Source organism: Canis aureus, chromosome 12 (genome assembly GCF_053574225.1).
Source record: "Canis aureus isolate CA01 chromosome 12, VMU_Caureus_v.1.0, whole genome shotgun sequence".
Taxonomy (NCBI): Eukaryota; Metazoa; Chordata; class Mammalia; order Carnivora; family Canidae; genus Canis; species Canis aureus.
In genome coordinates this window covers 6,544,881-6,564,659 of record NC_135622.1, presented here as the reverse complement: position 1 = coordinate 6,564,659, position 19,779 = coordinate 6,544,881, and the positions used below count along the sequence as shown (strand labels likewise).

The 19,779-nt window shown below is 48.1% G+C and overlaps 2 protein-coding genes across 10 annotated transcripts in view; both read left to right on the top strand.

Moving 5' to 3' along the window:
* LOC144280477 (uncharacterized) overlaps window positions 1-5,308 on the top strand; it is a 69,540-nt gene extending 64,232 nt beyond the window's left edge. For all 6 annotated transcript variants that reach the window (XM_077842565.1, XM_077842566.1, XM_077842564.1 and 3 more), the window contains 2 exons: window positions 775-865; window positions 5,090-5,308. In XM_077842565.1, coding sequence (XP_077698691.1) covers window positions 5,102-5,308 — 207 coding nt within the window. In that variant the 5' untranslated portion in view covers window positions 775-865; window positions 5,090-5,101. The remainder of the gene's footprint in view (window positions 1-774; window positions 866-5,089) is intronic.
* Window positions 5,268-19,252, top strand: BCL9 (BCL9 transcription coactivator). 4 transcript variants are annotated; one of them, XM_077842559.1, is made up of 7 exons: window positions 5,268-5,402; window positions 6,731-6,825; window positions 8,279-8,468; window positions 9,349-9,448; window positions 12,125-14,366; window positions 15,622-15,882; window positions 16,863-19,252. In XM_077842559.1, exons 1-7 carry the CDS (start codon window positions 5,350-5,352, stop codon window positions 17,978-17,980), a joined length of 4,059 nt encoding a protein of 1,352 aa, XP_077698685.1. In that variant the 5' UTR covers window positions 5,268-5,349; the 3' UTR covers window positions 17,981-19,252. The 4 variants fall into 4 exon arrangements, with proteins under 4 accessions (XP_077698685.1, XP_077698686.1, XP_077698684.1 ...); XM_077842560.1 differs by having other exon boundaries at window positions 6,731-7,047; window positions 17,349-19,252; XM_077842558.1 differs by having other exon boundaries at window positions 6,731-7,047; window positions 16,899-19,252.
* Window positions 19,253-19,779: the final 527 nt, after the last annotated feature.

Below are 19,779 nucleotides of genomic sequence, written 5' to 3'. Positions count from 1 at the left end.
TTAAAGATTCCAAAATAATTTGGCTTTAGGACAATCTGGAACTTGGTTCTTCCTTGCAATTTCAAAACTATACAATCTGAGCAAAGGGGGTCAGTGATATAATTCTGTTTTACAAGGACCAGTGTTAGAATTTGTCCCGCTTGACCAGTAGCTTGTTTTATTGACTTATCCAGCCCCGTTCAACATAGCGTTTTGCACACAGTAGGTACTGAATCACAGGAAATCATCTGGTCAGGTTGTTCGGCCCCAAGTTCTCCCCAAAGCATGTGAAAATACATTTCCTTGCTGAGTGCTTGCTGTGTGGGGTTATGGTTGTGGGTAGGGAGGACTGCAACTGAGTTCACCCTGTGAATTCAACAGCACATCTGCACTTTTGTCTCTTTTTCCTTCCCAGTCAGCTCCAGTTCTCTGTATTAATGAAGAATGGGCAGAAGCAAATGTGTGAGGGGGTTTTTTTCCTACTAAATGCCCAGAAATTTAAAAAGTAGAAACATTGATTTTTTTTGCCCTTCATATTTCCCAGTCTCTGAAAGTAAAACATTTTGTTGGGGAGGAGGGAAAGTCACAAGGGCCTCGAGATGTCTCCAGATTGGATGATACACTCATTAAAAATTGGAAGTTGATTCCCTTTACATGGGGATGACAACTGCTTCTTAATCTAGCATTCTAGAATACATAGGAAATCTGTTCTTTCCTTAAGCTATTCAGTAACAAGACATATAGTTGATTTTTTAAAAATCCATTTATAAGTTTTTTTTCCTTATCCTCATGCAGGTGAGGGCACCTTTGAGAAAGGGGTTCCTGGACTCCTCCCACTCCTCACCTCCAGGATGAGCACTGCAGTATCGTGACCCTTGGGGTTTTGGTGAGTAGCTTGACAGATAGTAGCATTAGGGAACCTGGCTGGTTTAGAAAGATGATCTTGGGGAAAAGCTTCAACTTTTATTCAAGAGAGATTTTTTGAGCAAATTCCCTGTGCCAGGTGCTACAGTAATACTGGGAAGACAGGGCTGACCAAACCACTCTTGGTCCCCGCCTCGCCTTTCTGAAGCAGAAATTCTGAAGCCAAGATTCCATTCATTTGGCAAAAATATTCAAACTCAATATGGAGGGTTGAGGTGAGGGAGGGACTTGTCCTGAAAACTCCTGTGTTTGCTGCATGAACACGTGGGTGGGTGGAGGTGCCATTTTCTATGGTGTGGAGGACCGAAGGACAAATACTTTGGGGAGTATTTGTCTGGAGATGAAGAACTCCCCTCCCATCTTGTTTAAGTTTGAGACTTCTAGGGGAGATGTCAAGGCGGCATCTGCGTGTGCGGGTCTGCAGGGCAGAAGCTGAGCTGGGAATGGGAATTGGAAGTTGTTGGCTTGGAGAGAGCATATGGGATGAGAAGAGAAGAGGTCCCAGGATTGAGTCCTGAGGACCTCTGAGTTGTGGAGCTTGAGTAGACAAGGGGCTGGCACAGGGGCCAGACAGAGTGACTTGGCGACGCGGGAGGACATCTAGGAAAGTGCAGCACCATGGAAATAAAGAGAGGAGTGTTCAAGAAGGAAGCCATTGGCCAGCAGACTAAGAGATGGAGTAAGGTGAGGTTAGAACAGTGGCCAGTGGTGACTTTAACCAATAGTGGTTTCTGTGATTTGGGTAGGGATTTGGGGGTGAAAGTTGGTTTAAAACGGTGAAAGGGTGAATGGCAAGGAAGGAAGTGAAGACCATGTGTCTTGTTAACCCTGTGGAGAAACCTGGCTCTGAAAGGGAAGAATAACATGCTAGGGCTGGACTTTGTTTTCCTGTAATTTTGGGTTTGTTTTTATTTTTTCAATGCTGGAAGAGACTACCACATGTCTGAGTGGTGATTGGAAATACGCAGGAGTAGCAGGGAAAGCCAAAGGACAGAGTGAGAGCTCTCAGAAAGCTGGAAGGGATGGGACCTAGACCACACGTGGTAGGCTGACCTTTGAGGAAAACTGGACTGTTTTTTCTAGTTCAGGAATAGAGAAGAAGGAGAGGATAGGTACTCTGAAAATAGGTTGGCACATTTGGTGGTGAGCATGTCACATCCTGCCTGGTGACTTCTTGTTAAGTCCTGGGCAAGACCATGCATTGAGAAAGGGGAGGAAAGGCAGGAAGGGGACAGTTGGAGATGAATAAGATATGAAATAACATTCAGCGAGATGAGCCAGTGTGCTGGCTAGAGAGTAGTAGTCATCATAGTCATAGTTAACCCGCATGTTCATGCTCTGCTGCCGAGCACTATATTTTGTGCACTGGCTCCCCTTGTCCACCAAGTCCCATCCTGAAAGGTGCCAGAGTGATGACGAGCACAGCCAGGGCGCCTGGCCCAGTGCCAGCTCTCCCACTTACTGGGGTATGGCTAACTCAGGTGTGATCCACCTTGTGCTCCGGCAAACAGCTAAATACTTCTGAGGCCCAGTTTCCTCATCTCTCGAGTGGGGAGAGTGGCATTATGGTCTGTGAGTTTAGTATGCACAGACAGTGCTTAAAAGAGTGCCTGACACCTACTTCGGAAGAATGTTAAGTAAGATCTAAGAAGAAAAGGGAGAAACGTTGAATAAGTAGATCTTAAAGTTAGGAGATTTCGTTATGTGGGAGGAAAAAATCTCTCTGTGGCTGTAATGAAGCATCTTCTGTGGAACAGCTTTTCCAACCTTTCAGGTAAACAGGTGAGTACCACCCTGCAAATGGAGGAGCCAAAGAGCCTAATTCTAATCTTTGGGAATATATGATAAGACACTCGGTGGATTTTTTTTTTTTTTTTTTTTTTTCCTCAGCCAAGGCTAAGGCAAGGGTGACTTAGTTCAGCAACTCCCCTGGATCTTGGGTTGAAAACCCTGCATCTTGTTCCCTGTCATCACTGAGTCCACATGCTTGTTTCAGCCTTCCGTGCTCTCTCTCCACCCATAAAGTTATGATGAAGAGGTGGCTTCGAGGAAGAGCAGAGTCAGGGAGAGCCAGTGGCAAAACCTCAGAGAAGCCACACACACCAGTCATATGCACTCTGTCCATTCATCTGTAAAATGCCTGTTGCTCCAGGTTGAGCAACTTTCGAGAATAAGAAACTGTCTGTAGGAGTACTTTGAAATACAAGTGTTATATGCTCACAGTATTATTAGAAATAATCATTGCTCCTGACTCTTCAGAAATGCCTGGCAGATTGAGGTGATTTGGTATTTGTAATAGATTTTGAGTTCCTTTGGAAAAAGAGTGCAACACAAATGCCAGGTGTTTCTGTTCTGGGAGAAGCTTGAGTAAGTCACAGAGGGTCCAAACACATCTTAGTACATCATGCTGAGTATTAGAGACAAGCCAAAGAACTTTTTTTTTTTTTTTTTTTTTTTGCCAAAGAACTTTAAAACAGGATTCTTGTCTTCAAAGAACATAGTCTTCATAGGGAGATGAAGCATAACACATAGGACTATTCAGTATGCCATATGATCGAGTGCTCGAATGTGTGATGCAGACAGAAAGTACCAGAAGTTCTAGAAGGGGACTATCTAGGTGGTAACTGCTTTTCTGTTCCTGATATAAATGTTTTCTGATAGCTTTGTCCATGTAAGATTCATTTGCTACTTCTATTTTACCGGTGTTTGCTGATGTTTGGTGAGAGGTCACAAAATTGTGTATGATCACGTCTGTCAAATTTGACAACTGCAATCAATTTTATAGTTTAAACTGGAGAAAAAAAAAAAAAAAGCTGAAGGTGGTGGGGGTTGAAAATACAACCTTAAGTATAATCAAGACCAAAATGTTTTTTAGGATGTTTTCTCCTAAGGTCGGCATAGAAACATTCTGTAACATTTTATTCTAGTTCTTTTCCCTGACTTCATTTAAAAAGAAAAAACCAAGAACCTCCACCAATTCCTTTCAGCGGCTCAGGTTAAATAGCTGGGACTATTGCACTTTCCAAATGAAAAAATGGACATTTCACACTTGGCAGTGATCCTGCTCAATGCCAAAACCTGGACTAGAACTACTCTCCTTTGTCCAGTCCTGGAGCCTCTCAAGGTGCCTATATATAAGCTGGAACACCTGAGCTGCTTCTAATTCCCTTTGGTTCTTCAGGCACTAACTAATCCTGCATCTGGCATCTTCTTCCTTCAGCCCCATACCCTAGCAGCAAGATCACAGGAGGAGAGGAGGGAGTTGAGGAGACTGTGGTCACCAGAAAACCCTATTGGGAACTTCCCTGGAAGGAGCAGTGACTGAAATTGTACCTTGGTTTTCCCTGAACTAGTCTAGGCCTCCTTAAGTAAAGGGCTTTCTCATTTGTTCTCTGGCTAGGTTTGGGAGTATTTTCTTGACCTTTATGCGTCGAATTAGCCTTGCAAATTGGCTCAAAAAATATCTTAGCTTTCGAAGCTGTTCTTTTACCTTCAGCATTATGGATCATTCCCATGCTTACCCATGCCTGTGGTCCCTGTCATTAAACAGTGAGAGCTCAAGACACATCCTTGGCATAATTTAATAGAAAGATCATGGAAGTCAGGGGGCAGAACTGATTGTATTTGGTATTGGCTCGATAGCTGGTTTCAGGAGTACCTCTTCCAATGTCTCTCCATCCTGAGGCCCTGAGAATGTAAACACAGATTAATTTGTTTCATGGTTGGGAATCGGGATGGGTTTGTTACATTTCAGTGCCATCGTTTCCCATCGGAGGTGAAACACCAGACAGTTGCTTTGGATTTGGAGTAGTACCCTTTGGTTGCAAAGCATCGTTTTGAAAAAAGAAAAACTCAAGTTTTTGACGGGTTTGTATTTGAAAGTAGAGAAATGTAAGGGAGAATATGTGCCTGAAGATAAAATGTTTTTCTCATGTGCTTACAAACGCCTGGTACATGATACTTGGTGGGAGGCTCAAGTGCTTGGCAGAAAATCTTGTCACTCTTCAGCTGCCTGAGCGCCAGAGCATGAACATCGCTGCTCCCTTAACCCTGTTGGAAGCTGAGGAGTGATCTATCTGCCACATCCTCGAGTTGGCTAGTGCTTTAACTTTGATCCTGTTGTAAGGGTGTTTTGTGTCTTTTGTGTTTTTGCTCCCAACCCTTTTTGGGTGGCCTTTTCCCGTAGTGTGCCCTGGAGATGCGAGATTTTCCTTTGGCAGCAGGAGGCACACACCCAGAGAATGCTGGAGCTGCAAGGGGAAAGGACCCACTTCCACAGCAGAGAAAAACAAAGAGGAAAAAGGCATACAGGTGGCCAGCGCTAAGGGACGCACCCAACAAGCAGCGGGCCGCTACCACTGCCCTGAGCAGCTGCTTCTGTTGCTGCCCGAGAGGAACTCGGTGAGCCCATCCCTGTTTGTGACTGCAAGCTCAGGATTTCAATCAATGCATTCCAGTAACCCTAAAGTGAGGAACTCCCCGTCAGGAAACACACAGAGGTAAGGGCTGGGGCCTACCCAGCTGCCCCTTGGGGATTGTCATAGGTGGACCTCGAACTGTCACTGAGGGAACAGTGTGTTCAAGCGGAAGCAAGTGAACCCAAGTGGGGAAAGGAAGAGAAAACAGAGAAGTAAATAGTGTTAGAATAGTAAACGGGCCACAGTGCAATCAGACTTTCTGTTAGAGTTTTCTATTGTTATTCTTTTGCCAGCTGTTCTTTGACTGTGCTTCTTTACCACCACCTCCCTCCCAAAGCACAGAGGAAAGGACCTTAGAGCCCACCCAATACGATGTACTAAACCAAGGCCTGGGATGGTGACAAGGCCTTAGGTCTTAGGACGAAAGGACCAGCCCCTAGTCCCCCGCTGTGAAGTGTTTTCCTGTGTTCCACAGTACTTAAATTGATATGTGTTTTTTAAAGATTTTGTTTATTCATGAGAGACACCGAGAAAGAGAGGCAGAGACATAGGCAGAGGGAGAAGCAAGCTCCCTGCAGGGAGAGCCCAATGCGGGACTCAACCCAGAACTCCAGGATCATGCCCTGAACCAACGGCAGACGCTCAGCCACCCAGGTGCCCCTATTTTTAAAGAGAAACAGAGGGAGAGAAAGCATGAGCAGGGGGAGGGGCAGAGGGAGAAGCAGACTCTCTGCTGAGCAGGGAGCCCAACTTGGGGCCTGATCCCAGGACCTCAGGATCATGACCTGAGCTGAAGACAGACACTTAACTGACTGAGCCACCCAGGTGCCCCCAAATTGATATTTTTTAAAGAATTTTTTCCTCATCGTGGGGTTCCAGTTAGTGTATGTGCTCTGGTGCACAATACTGCTTGTTGGAGGGATTCACATCCGGCAGGGTTTCCCTAACCCTCCACTCACCAGCGGGTTTCCTCTCATGCTCTCTGGGTCCTGCCCATATTTTCCAGCAGGGAAGCTAGGCTCCCGTTGTTACAGTTGTTCCCTGTCATCAGCCGGGGTGGGTAGTGTTTTGATCTTAATGATGCCTGTTTGTTTACTCTGAGCTAGTCTTAGTGTGAGAGTGAGTTCTCTATGTACATAGAGACCATTGTCCTTTACTGACAGAAGCCCTAGAGATGGGTCCCCACGTGACTGTAGGATTCCCGAGCCCAGGCAGGCCTGATCCTCCTCTCTGTCAGCTCCAAGATGAGAGCAGGGCTCGAAGGATCAAGGAAGTGACTGAGGTGAAAGGTGGGGTGGTCCCTCAGTCCTTTGCATCTCCTTGACCTACTCTAGGAACTGCTTCTCCCTGATTTGGGCAGACCAGCTGGATCCGGCGTCTGATCTCCCTTTGTTATTTGTCTTTTTTAGTAGCCCTAAGTCAAAGCAGGAGGTGATGGTCCGTCCTCCTACAGTGATGTCCCCATCTGGAAACCCCCAGCTGGATTCCAAATTCTCCAATCAGGGTAAACAGGGGGGCTCAGCCAGCCAATCCCAGCCATCCCCCTGTGACTCCAGGAGTGGGGGCCATACCCCTAAAGCACTCCCCGGCCCAGGTGGGAGCATGGGGCTGAAGAATGGGGCTGGAAATGGTGCCAAGGGCAAGGGGAAAAGGGAGCGAAGTATTTCCGCCGACTCCTTTGATCAGAGAGATCCTGGGACTCCAAACGATGACTCTGACATTAAAGGTATGTCTATAAGATCTTTGAGACTCAGAGGGAAGTAGCTATTCCCGAGGGAAGGCCTCTGACATTGGTGGATGCTGGAGAGCCTCAGAGCAGCCGAGTGGGGAGAGTAGGTACCAGGTTCAGGAGTTGTCGCAGCTTGTTAGGGTGGAACTGCTTCCTCTTGTTTTCCCACTCCCTGAAGAATGGTCTGGGACTGCCTCGTGGAAGAGTTCTTGCCCTTCAGGATGCACATGTTCCGGGGGTGATGGCAGGATGTCTCTCAGTCCTCACCACGTTCTTGGGGATGTTTCTGGCTTCTGTGCTGTTTCTCCTTCAGTCTCAAGCTCCCGTTTGTCTATGCCAGGGGCCTACACTGGAGCAGTTTTCCCGGCATCTCTTATTCTCCTCTGTCAGTTGAACTCTGTGAGACTGGGGTTCTCTCTGGTTACCACTTTGCCACTAGGCATGAGAGGAAGCCCTGGCAGTAGTGTGGGTCTGTCACAGCTGATTCCCGTGTGGCAGAAATGAGAGGTGACATGTAGTAGAAACGGGGGAGACACCAAAATAGAGCTAGGCAGGAGGAATATGGGGCCAACGGCTGTGGCTTCAGTTGTTTTCCCTCCTAGTTGAAAACCAGAAACCTTAACTATGGCCAGAGTGTGAAGTCGCATTCCAGGGGTGGAAGTTTGACATCCCCCCCCACTCCTTCCTGCCAGCCCACATTAGAAGTAAGAACGTGGGTGATTGCTCCCCCATCTTTCCTTCCATCCTCAGGTATTTGTGGGAGGCCTGCCTTGAGCGCCAGCACTATGCTGTGCGGTAGGGGACCATGGTCACAAGATGCAGCTGCCATCCCCAAGAATTTGAGTGAACCCGGACTGCAGATCATTAAACAATTATGATAAAATGTGATAAATGCTGAAATAAGAGGATTTGGGGGCTGTGGTTTCAACTCACTGGGGCATCTAGTCCAAGAGGTTCCAAAAAGGTTTCCAGGAAGGAGGGACACTTGTGCTAATGTCTGAAGGGTGCGTAATAGACAAGTAAGGAGGTGGAGGGAAAGGGTGCTTAGTGCTTAGTAATTTTGTCATTTGGGGAGAAGCGTTTTGGAATTTTTATGAGTTGAAGAGGTTTTCTCTTAGCAAGGTGCTTCCTCCTTAAAATTCTCAAGGTGGGTTTGTGTTGTGGTGCTGTAAATGCTGGCAGAAGCAGCTTTTTCCTTTCTCTGACACCACTCTTCTCATTCTTTTAGAATGTAATTCTGCTGACCACATAAAGTCCCAGGATTCCCAGCACACACCACACTCGATGACCCCATCCAATGCTCCAGCCCCCAGGTCTTCCACCCCCTCCCATGGCCAGACTACTGCCCCAGAGCCCACACCTGCTCAGAAGACTCCCGCCAAAGTGGTGTATGTGTTTTCTACTGAGATGGCCAATAAGTAAGTTCACAGCTGGGTCTTGCTGTTGGCAGGGCTTGTGTGTTTGGACGCCTGAGTTCTTATTCCCACTGAAGGTTAATCCTTTTTTCCCCCACATGTGTTATATCACTTGAAGTTAACAGTACAGAAAGGGGTAAAATAAAATAAAATACAAAACCTCCTGACCCTCTCTCCCCAGAGGCAACCACTGATGATACTTCTTTGGCTTTCCTTCCAGAAGGTTTTTGTGCTTGTAAGATACAGATCTTTTTTAAACATAAAAGAGATTGATTACACAGTAGCATCTAATTTAGCATTCTCTTTTAAATAACACAAGTAATACTTGTGTCTGTCTTAGAATGATTAGAAAATATAAATAACTAAAAAGAGAAATATGTCTGGAATAGAGATAACTACTGTGAATGTTTTGGCACCTATGTTTCTGATGGATGGGTCAGCAGATTTTTTTTGCTTACTTAATTTATACAAAATGTGAATGTACCCTACATACAGACAGAGTGAATTTCCACAGCCTTAGTTTATTATTATGTGTTGAGAGAGTTCACGTTTGCTTTTCATGTTGGGGTTTTGAACTAGGATTCTATAAAACACCTACCACAGTGTATTGGTTGGAAGGAGAAAATCTTGGGGTTTTTTAATGCCTCTTTTGAGATTTTGCTAATAGCTATCATTAGATTCCAGAAGTCTGATGCTAAATGATAGACACAAATAATGAAAATTTGTGTTTCTTGATTCTTACTCAACATTTCTGATGGCTCTCTGCACAGAACCACCTTCCTTTCTGCTCTTACAAGTTCACTCTGGGGTTAAAGTGTTTTTGCAATTACAGGTAGTGGAGTAGAAGCAAATCCTAGTGTGTGCATCTCTCTTGTCTCTGCAGAGCCGCAGAAGCTGTGTTGAAAGGCCAGGTTGAAACTATCGTCTCTTTCCACATCCAGAACATCTCTAACAGCAAGACAGAACGAAGCACAGCCCCTCTGGTAGGCCATTTTGGAAGTGGAGTGTGGTTTAAAGGCTCTCCAGTGCCCATAAAGGTGGGAGGTAGTCTCGATGGTGTAAGCTGCATCCCGGGCATTTGACCTACTTGTGGTATTATGTGGTTTCAGGCAGATCATGCCGTACTGGCCTTTCCTTTAGCAAGCAGGTAAACTGAGGGATTACTAGGAGAGAAGGACACAGGATAAAACAGGAGGTATATGAGGAGATGTCCGATTTCTTTCATGTAGCCATCCCTGGGAAAATCTGAATTCAAACCGTGTGTACAGGGCAGGTTTTTAACAGCTAACAAATGCTCTTGAGTTAGTTGCAGAGCAGAAGAGGAATGACTCAAGCCTCCGTACTGGAGTACATGCTGCTAATCTGCTAATTAGAGTCTCAGTGACTTTCAAAATGATTCTTCCTTACTTCAAAGTGAGAGGACCATTAAATACTTTTAATTGCTTGATATTTCCAAAATTCCAATAAATATTATTGTGTCTCCTGTCTGGAACTTAAGTACCTACCATAAGCCACGTTAGAAAAAACGTGCAGTGGTTGCTTGAATCCATGTAGCGTTCCACATGGAACCAAAAGTTGTTTCTGTGATTGGCATTGTCAGGGCATCCTGCCAAATGCTGCTGGGACACTAAGAGGTTCAAGACACAGACCTTGCTTTCAGGAAGCATAAAATCTAGTACTAGTACTGGGTGTAGTCTTTGATGTGGGAAAAGTTAAGTGACAATAAATGAGTCAAATGACAAGTCAAGATAAAACAGTGACATTTTTGTCTTTGTCGTGGATCAACAAAGTTCCTCTCCATTGACATAGCAGAGCTTGGGTTTTCCTAGACTTAGAAAAGGCATTTCACATTCTTCGTATACCTCTGCTATTCAAGAAGGGAGGAGGATGGACGTACATGATATTTAAAATGTATATATATCTTAGTTTATGCTTAAATATTTTATACACATGTATACATAATATTTAAAACTTTTATCATCCCAGGATGCACAGAGTACATTGTAATGCCAGCCAGTATTTCATTGACTTGGCAGCAGATCTTATTAGGGTTTGCATCTCTACCTTCTCTGGTGCTGAAATGAGTCAGAAGTGGTGTTAAGGATGGAATTGGGAATAATCCAACGACCGTTGCTCCAAATCTCAAATCAAAAGGGTGGCACTAAACTACTACTTCTATCCTGGTCACATGACACGAAGTCGGTGCCCACCCCAAACTAACCGACCAATCGAACCTGGCCAACAAAACCAAACCTAAAATGGCAACAGGAGGAAAAGGAAAGTGACCTCCACACTGCAGTACGGGAGTCAGGGACATGGGAGACATGTTGAGCATGTGGAGTCATGCAGGTTCAGCCAGCCTTCCCACCCCAGTCTCTGTGTGCAGACATATGTGCACGGGTACCTGTGAATGAAACATTTATATACATATTCACAGAACAGAACACGTGAAGATAGTCTTTGTGTTTATGCAACACAGACTGTTCGATGCAGAGATACACATGATTCGTGTACAGATTTGCACACAGGAAAGCCTTCCAGAAAGCAAGTGGGGAGGTAAGGAAGAGCCTCAGGGGTTTGGAAATACAGACAGGATTAAGTGAGCAAGTAGGAACAAAGGAACACCCAAAGGAGGGTACATGCGGCTAGCTGGAGGCTGGCGAAAGATCCCCGAGATGGGGTTTGTAGGCTGGGCCCCTCTGTGCTTCTGCAGTACCCCCGACTTGGGCACCGCCAGCAGTGCCAGAGTTTAGACCCAGGGTACGCGTCCTTCTTCCGCACGCAGACAGCATCCGTGTCCCCGCAGGTGCATGTGCTTTCACCCAGGACTTAGTGTAGCGTCAGTACTTAATAAATAATAATGAGGCTGTCATCTGACCTATAAAAAGGGCAGTCTGCTGTCTATTGGAAAGAACAGATCAAGAGACACCGTGGGCTAGATAGCCTCAGATTTCCCCACAGACGCTTCCTGCTTACGGATTATCTTACTACAGTTAATGTACAAGTTCTTATCGAATATGGAATCAGTGATCACAAACTGAAAACAGAAACCAGAGCTATCAGGCCCCCTGGAAACTCAAGGAGAGGAGTACTGTGCTAGTCACCATGTCAGAGGAGACTCTCACTGAAACGGCGTAGCCTTCCCTGCTTCCTCTGGCTGCTAGAGTACAGAGCTGTCAGTGACAAGTATATTCCCTTGCAGCTGAAAACATCAGACCTCTTGACTGACAATGAGGAGCCTATATACCTAGTTGTACTTTCGGGGAAAAGAAGGGTGTTAGGTACAGCCTCCCACATACCAAGAAACTAATCTCTCTTTGAATCAGAAATACACAGTAGACATGTGATATCAAACCTGTTCCTCGAAATAGATACTCAAATATATTCACTTTGGCAGAGTGGCTCTCCCCTGGCATGCTTATAAAGTTATTGAAACATAATCTTCAGCAAGGGAAAGACGATGCCATTTGACAGGAAAGTGGAAGAAAAAAATCAGAACGTCTCCATGTCCAGACTGGGGTTGTACATGGGCAGTTTCTGCAGCAAATGTCAGAGTAGATTTATGTGAACTGGGACAAATCCTTTATAACATGTTTTGCTTTTTTAATTGCCTTTCCATACCATTTACCAATGATTTTTAAAATCTTGTTTATCTTCAGAACACACAGATATCTGCCCTTCGGAATGATCCGAAAACCCTCCCACAACAGCCCCCAGCTCCAGCCAGCCAGGACCAGAATTCTTCCCAGAATACCAGACTGCAGCCGACTCCACCCATTCCGGCACCAGCACCCAAGCCTGCTGCACCCCCACGTCCCCTGGACCGGGATAGTCCTGGTGTAGAAAACAAACTGATCCCTTCTGTAGGCAGTCCTGCCAGCTCTACTCCACTGCCCCCAGACGGTACCGGGCCAAACTCGACACCCAATAACCGAGCAGTGACCCCTGTGTCCCAAGGGAGCAATAGCTCTTCAGCAGATCCCAAAGCCCCTCCGCCTCCTCCAGTGTCCAGTGGAGAGCCCCCCACGCTGGGAGAGAACCCCGACGGGCTGTCTCAGGAGCAGCTGGAGCACCGGGAGCGCTCCTTACAAACGCTCCGAGACATCCAACGGATGCTTTTCCCCGATGAGAAAGAATTCACAGGAGGACAAAGTGGGGGACCCCAGCAGAACACTGGGGTATTAGATGGACCTCAGAAAAAACCAGAAGGGCCAATACAGGCCATGATGGCTCAATCCCAAAGCCTAGGGAAGGGACCTGGGCCCCGGACAGATGTGGGAGCTCCATTTGGCCCTCAAGGACATAGAGATGTGCCCTTTTCTCCAGATGAAATGGTTCCACCTTCCATGAACTCCCAGTCTGGGCCCATGGGACCTGACCACTTGGACCATATGACCCCCGAGCAGATAGCTTGGCTGAAACTGCAACAGGAGTTCTATGAGGAAAAGAGGAGGAAGCAGGAGCAAGTGGTCGTGCAGCAGTGCTCCCTCCAGGACATGATGGTCCATCAGCATGGGCCTCGGGGCGTGGTCCGAGGGCCTCCTCCTCCATATCAGATGGCCCCAAGCGAAGGCTGGGGGCCAGGGGGCGCGGAGCCCTTTGCCGATGGGATCAACATGCCCCACTCTCTGCCCCCAAGGGGCATGGCTCCCCATCCCAACATGCCAGGGAGCCAGATGCGCCTCCCTGGATTTGCAGGAATGATAAACTCAGAAATGGAGGGGCCGAATGTCCCCAACCCAGCATCTAGACCAGGTCTTTCTGGAGTCAGTTGGCCAGACGATGTGCCAAAAATCACAGATGGTCGAAACTTCCCACCTGGCCAGGGTGTCTTCAGTGGTCCAGGCCGAGGGGAACGCTTCCCAAACCCCCAAGGATTGTCCGAAGAGATGTTTCAACAGCAGCTGGCAGAGAAGCAGCTGGGTCTCCCCCCGGGGATGAGCATGGAAAGCAGCAGGCCCAGCATGGAGATGAATAGAATGATCCCAGGCTCCCAGCGACACATGGAGCCTGGGAGTAATCCCATTTTCCCTCGAATACCCGTTGAGGGCCCTCTGAGTCCCTCCAGGGGTGACTTTCCGAAAGGAATGCCCCCACAGATGGGCCCTGGTCGGGAACTTGAGTTTGGGATGGTTCCTAGTGGGATGAAGGGAGATGTCAGTCTAAACGTCAGCATGGGATCCAACCCTCAGATGATACCTCAGAAGATGAGAGAGGCTGGGGCAGGCCCTGAGGAGATGATGAAATTACGCCCAGGTGGCGCAGACCTGCTGCCCACTCAGCAGAAGATGGTGCCCCTGCCATTTGGTGAGCACCCCCAGCAAGAGTACGGCATGGGCCCTAGACCATTCCTTCCCATGTCTCAGGGTCCAGGCAGCAACAGTGGCTTGCGGAATCTCAGAGAACCACTTGGGCCCGACCAAAGGACTAACAGCCGGCTCAGTCATATGCCACCACTACCTCTCAACCCTTCCAGTAACCCCACTAGCCTCAACACAGCTCCTCCAGTTCAGCGTGGCCTGGGGCGGAAGCCCTTGGATATATCTGTGGCAGGCAGCCAGGTACATTCCCCAGGCATTAACCCTCTGAAATCTCCCACGATGCGCCAAGTCCAGTCACCAATGCTGGGCTCACCCTCGGGGAACCTCAAGTCCCCCCAGACTCCATCGCAGCTGGCAGGCATGCTGGCGGGCCCAGCTGCTGCTGCTTCCATTAAGTCCCCCCCTGTCTTGGGGTCTGCTGCTGCTTCGCCTGTTCACCTCAAGTCTCCATCACTTCCTGCCCCGTCACCTGGATGGACCTCCTCTCCAAAACCTCCCCTTCAGAGTCCCGGGATCCCTCCAAACCATAAAGCACCCCTCACCATGGCCTCCCCAGCCATGCTGGGCAGTGTAGAGTCAGGTCAGTATGCTTGCGTCCTCACAGCAGTTGCACCTTGTAGCCGGAGATTGCAAAAGCCTCATTTATGTACTTTAAGAAAACTGGTGTCCTAATTTGATTATGCAACCGGAGGAGGTGGCCTTTGCCGAGACGGACGTATCCGAGGCCAGGTGCGTGATTGGTGCTTCCGCGGGGTTACGCACTAAGTATCCAATCCTGGCAGAGACACACAGCTCTTAGTGCAGAATGTGTTTGTCAGGTAGGACTGTTCAGAGGAAGAGGGAGAATGGGACACGTGTCACTCCACAGAATAATTTACATTTGCACAGTGCACATGGGTTGGTGAAGTAAAATGCCTCGGACAGTGGGTAAATATGACTTCTTTCAATACTAGACCTGCCCACTTGAAGGGGGCTGCCCTCGTGTCCACAGGCCCTGAGTATAATCGTAAGCAGAAAGGGGAGGCTGTTGAAAGACTTTAGTGGTTCTCATAAATACATGCTGACCACAGAGACAGTTACCCAAAACCTTCTCCTTGGTAGACTGCTGTTTTCAGAGATCAGCTGCAATTTCTCAGCATTTTCTTCCTGGGGGAAGCTCTGGCTAATGATGGTGGTTTTGTGAATGGGGCCGGAGGTGGTCAGTGGAAGATGAGCGTCGAGGTATAAATACTAGGTCCATGTGGTCTCTGCTTGAGAAAAACTAGACTCAGAATAAGATCGAGGATGTATCCCAGCCAGCTGAAGCGTCTCTCTCCCAGTTGGGTAGCGGATCACAAGAGCAGGACAGTAGAACCAGCCTCCTCAGAACTGCTCAGTGCCGACGTTGTGGTTGTGGAAATTAATCAAGAGCGTGTGTATAGGGTGACGCAGTTAGCACCTGGGGTTGAGTCGCTGGGCCGGCTCCACGGCGTCCTAAATACCTGAGTGGAATTCTGAATCATGATCGGCAAGGGAGAGATCTGCTTATTTTGCATTCTTTTCAGTGAAATAGTTGTCCCTACACCATGCCCTTCCCAAGCTTGAGGTTCTGTCTCTACTGCATTCTTGGTGTGTCTTCATGTCTTCTGGTGCATTGCATCCCTGTCACACTGGTCACCCCTCTGCACACACACACAGCTTGACCAGAAGACTGATGATTTGTGTTCTGGGTCTAATAACACTGTCCTGTTCATCCATCTCATTCTTGGCCTTGCTAGTTCATAATCATAGGCCTGATAGCCTTTAAGAGGAATCTAATTTCCTGCCCATTCTTGTTTTATTTTGCTTTCTTGTAGGCGGCCCCCCACCCCCCACAGCCAGCCAGTCTGCCTCCGTGAACATCCCTGGAAGTCTTCCCTCTAGTACACCTTACACCATGCCTCCAGAGCCAACCCTTTCCCAGAACCCGCTGTCTATTATGATGTCTCGAATGTCCAAGTTTGCAATGCCCAGTTCTACCCCTTTATACCACGACGCCATCAAGACTGTGGCCAGCTCCGATGACGACTCCCCTCCAGCACGTTCTCCCAACTTGCCATCAATGAATAATATGCCAGGTAAGAAATCAGGAAGCTAGGATACTGAGCGAGTGTTAGACAAAAGAGAGAATTCTCGCATGCTTTTCAGCCGGCTGCAGACCCCCAATGGATGGAAGCGGCACACGCTGGGAAGTACCGTCAATAGAATCAAGTGTCTTAACTAGAGGAAGAGAACGTGAACAATTTTGTATTCATTTGATTCAATGTGTTTGTTAGAAAGCAGGTTTCCTTAGGATTCTTACAGTTTCCTCAAAGAAGTTCTGATGCTTCTGTGTACCTGGATGGGTACTTTTTTCCCTTTTGAGGGGGTGGGAGGGCAGTGGGGGTCCTCCTGGAGAAATACTGAGAGGTGTTTCTTTTTAACATGCAGATCGGAGTGTCTTTAATTCTCAAGTGTTTTTCTGGAAGGGCCGCCTCCAACCACTAAGCAGCCACAGGATTTCAGACAGGGCACAGCCTGTTTCCTAGCACCATCCTCACCATACCTGGTGGTTATTCTGTAGAGACACCAACTACTTAAATGGCTTAGGGACTATAGTAGAACCGGCATGTTGCCTTCTTTCTGATTCTTGGATTTGTAGGGCTAATCCTCTCTGTCCAAAGAGGACCGTTCCTAAGTGATTCAGACAAATTCGTTTCATCTATGTTCCATGCCTCCCATGAAGAAGGCTGAATTGATTTGCTTATATTAATTTGTGACTTTTCACACAGACTTTCTTCCTGGCTATTTTCTACATACCCTTACGTTGTAAGGTTTACAACATATGTAGTCTGAGTTTAAGACTCAGAATATATCCTCTTTTAGGGCTGTTGGCCTGTACGCTCCAAAATGTATTTTAATCTCGCTGAGGGCAGGGATTTCATGTTGTATGTTTTCCCAGCAGAGCCCCTTGCACATTTGATACACAATGATCTTGTTGTTGTTAATTGGGTTTATGATAGTTTTTCTAAAGCTGCTCTTGGTTAAGGTGATTCCTTTGATATCTTTATTTTTCTAGGAATGGGCATTAATACACAGAATCCTCGAATTTCAGGTCCAAACCCTGTGGTTCCGATGCCAACCCTCAGCCCAATGGGAATGACCCAGCCACTTTCTCACTCCAATCAGATGCCCTCTCCGAATGCCATGGGACCCAACATACCTCCTCACGGGGTCCCGATGGGGCCCGGCTTGATGTCACACAATCCTATCATGGGCCACGGGTCCCAGGAGCCTCCAATGGTACCTCAAGGACGGATGGGTTTCCCCCAGGGCTTCCCTCCAGTACAGTCTCCTCCACAGCAGGTTCCGTTCCCTCACAATGGCCCCAGCGGGGGGCAGGGCAACTTCCCAGGAGGCATGGGTTTCCCAGGGGAAGGCCCCCTCGGCCGCCCCAGCACCCTGCCCCAGAGTTCAGCAGATGCAGCACTTTGCAAGCCTGGAGGCCCCGGGGGTCCCGACTCCTTCGCTGTCCTGGGGAACAGCATGCCTTCGGTGTTTACAGACCCAGATCTGCAGGAGGTCATCCGACCCGGAGCCACTGGAATACCGGAGTTTGATCTGTCTCGCATTATTCCATCTGAGAAGCCCAGCCAGACACTGCAGTATTTCCCTCGAGGGGAAGTCCCAGGCCGTAAACAGCCCCAGGGCCCCGGACCTGGGTTTTCGCACATGCAGGGGATGATGGGTGAACAAGCACCCAGAATGGGACTGGCGTTACCTGGCATGGGAGGTCCAGGGCCAGTGGGAACTCCGGATATCCCCCTCGGGACAGCCCCATCCATGCCAGGCCACAACCCAATGAGACCACCAGCCTTTCTCCAGCAAGGCATGATGGGACCGCACCATCGGATGATGTCACCAGCACAATCTACAATGCCTGGCCAGCCCACCCTGATGAGCAACCCAGCTGCTGCCGTGGGCATGATTCCTGGCAAGGATCGGGGGCCTGCTGGGCTCTACACCCACCCTGGGCCCGTGGGCTCTCCAGGCATGATGATGTCCATGCAGGGCATGATGGGACCCCAACAGAACATCATGATCCCCCCACAGATGAGGCCCCGGGGCATGGCCGCTGACGTGGGCATGGGTGGATTTAGCCAAGGACCTGGCAACCCAGGAAACATGATGTTTTAAGCTGCTAAGATTGGATGTGCCGATCCTTGTCAAGATGAGATTCCAGGTCCTGCGAGCTGCTTTGAGGGAGTTCCAGGAACACCGTTGGTCATGCAATAGGAGAACAGAGACCCGAGGGCTGCTTTGGGGGAGGGGGGAACTTGAGAATGTATGGATTTACCTGAAAACAAATGATTCATTTAATCAACAGGTGTGTTTTTTTTAAGATTTATTTTTTAAAAATTATTTTTGTGGACTTGGGTATCCTGTGATGGCACCTACTTTTGGGAATCTGTAGCTGTGCTTTGAGAATTGCCATCGGTCATGTGTTGCACCGTTCTCTGTATGTTTACGTCCTTTGGACTGGCTTCTCCCAGGATTCTTTTCTGGTTTTGTTTTTTGCTTTGGGCTTTATTTTTTTGTGTACTGTACTATATTGTAAAAGGGATTTTAGCAGAGACTTTAGTCTTTGGGACAAGAGGAGAACAGGAATGCTGGGCTGTTTACTTTAGGTGGAGAATCCATCTTCAGACCTTTGGACTATTTTCTTTCAACTCCAGTGTATAGAAAAAAAAAAAACCAAACTACGACCTCAGAGCAGAGTATTAATGAAAAGCACAAAAAAAGGAACTAAGTTCAGCGAGGGGTGGGGGGAGGGGGGAGATTTTTCTTTTTAAAAATAATGAAACTTAGGACGTTTGTTTTTCAGTTCGAGTGCTCTCCGCACTTGTCTGTCTCTCCCAGTCTGCAAACCCACCTTCACATTTTTCTCTCTTCCCTCCCTCTCCCTCTCCCCTTGGTTGAGTGTTTCCTTCCCCCCACAGCCTGCCCGCCACCGAGGACGACCTCTGCTTTCCTCTTCTTTCCCTTTGGCAGCTGCAATACCCGGTGTTTCTTGGGGGAAGTAAATCTAAGGAAGCCTCGCCTTCCAGGCCAGGTGTCGCCCAGGCCCGGCTCCGGCTCCGGCTCCGGCTCCGGGAGGGAAAGGCCTGTGTTTGGGATGCTCGGTGGGCTGCTTTTCCCTTCTCTTCCCCAACACGCCCTCCCCTCCCCACCTTGTTTTCTGTTCTCCTTTTATTAGGAATTCCCAAGTGAATTTTATCAATGTGGGAGTGGAACAGATGCTAAAAGCTATCCAGGATTTTGTTTTTGTTTTTAATTTTGTGGTTCCTCCCTTCCCTCCCCTCCCATGCGTAAAACGTTCTGTGTAACCTCCATTAAATTTGGTACAAAACCACTCACCAGAGCTGTGGTGTCAGAAAAATAAAATATATTGTTTCTTACAAAATTGAATAGCCTTTTGTGTTCATTTCAGTTCCGGTCTGCTTAGTGCTGGGCATGGTAGCTGCCACACGACCCGAGGAACACAGTGGCTTTGCGTCCCAGCAGGTGGATGAAGGTGAGGGGAAGCCTGCCCAAGTGCCTGCCTAGGTGGAGCATCTTCTCTGGGTGGTTGAGTAAGAACCACTTGAAGATTTGTCCCGGGACCAGTCCTGTCTCTGTTGTGAAGCCTAGTGGTGGGCAGAAGAGCAACCCTGGCCCCCGGCGCTGAAATTTACCTCTCGGGGTAATGAATGGTCTCTACCAGGAATTTCTGGGAGAGCCAGTTAAATGGTGTGAAGCAATTCAGGCCAAGGGTATATTTTCACTCATTTGCAGAAGCTCTGAAGTGTCCCTGAATCTTGCTAAGGTAAAACATGACCACTGTGCCTGTGAGTCGGGGTTTTCCCCAGCCCGTGGGGGTGTCCCCTGCCTCGCTGCCTGCCGGCGTCCCCACTGTGGCCCCATTCAGTCTGGGCACGGCTCATCGCCCACCACTC

Coding starts and splice junctions, on each gene's coding strand:
- BCL9 (XM_077842557.1), top strand. CDS start 5,350: ATGCATTCCAGTAACCCTAAAGTGAGGAACTCCCCGTCAGGAAACACA. Junction 5,403..6,730: donor CCGTCAGGAAACACACAGAG/GTAAGGGCTGGG, acceptor TGTCTTTTTTAG/TAGCCCTAAGTCAAAGCAGG. Junction 14,367..15,621: donor GCTGGGCAGTGTAGAGTCAG/GTCAGTATGCTT, acceptor GCTTTCTTGTAG/GCGGCCCCCCACCCCCCACA.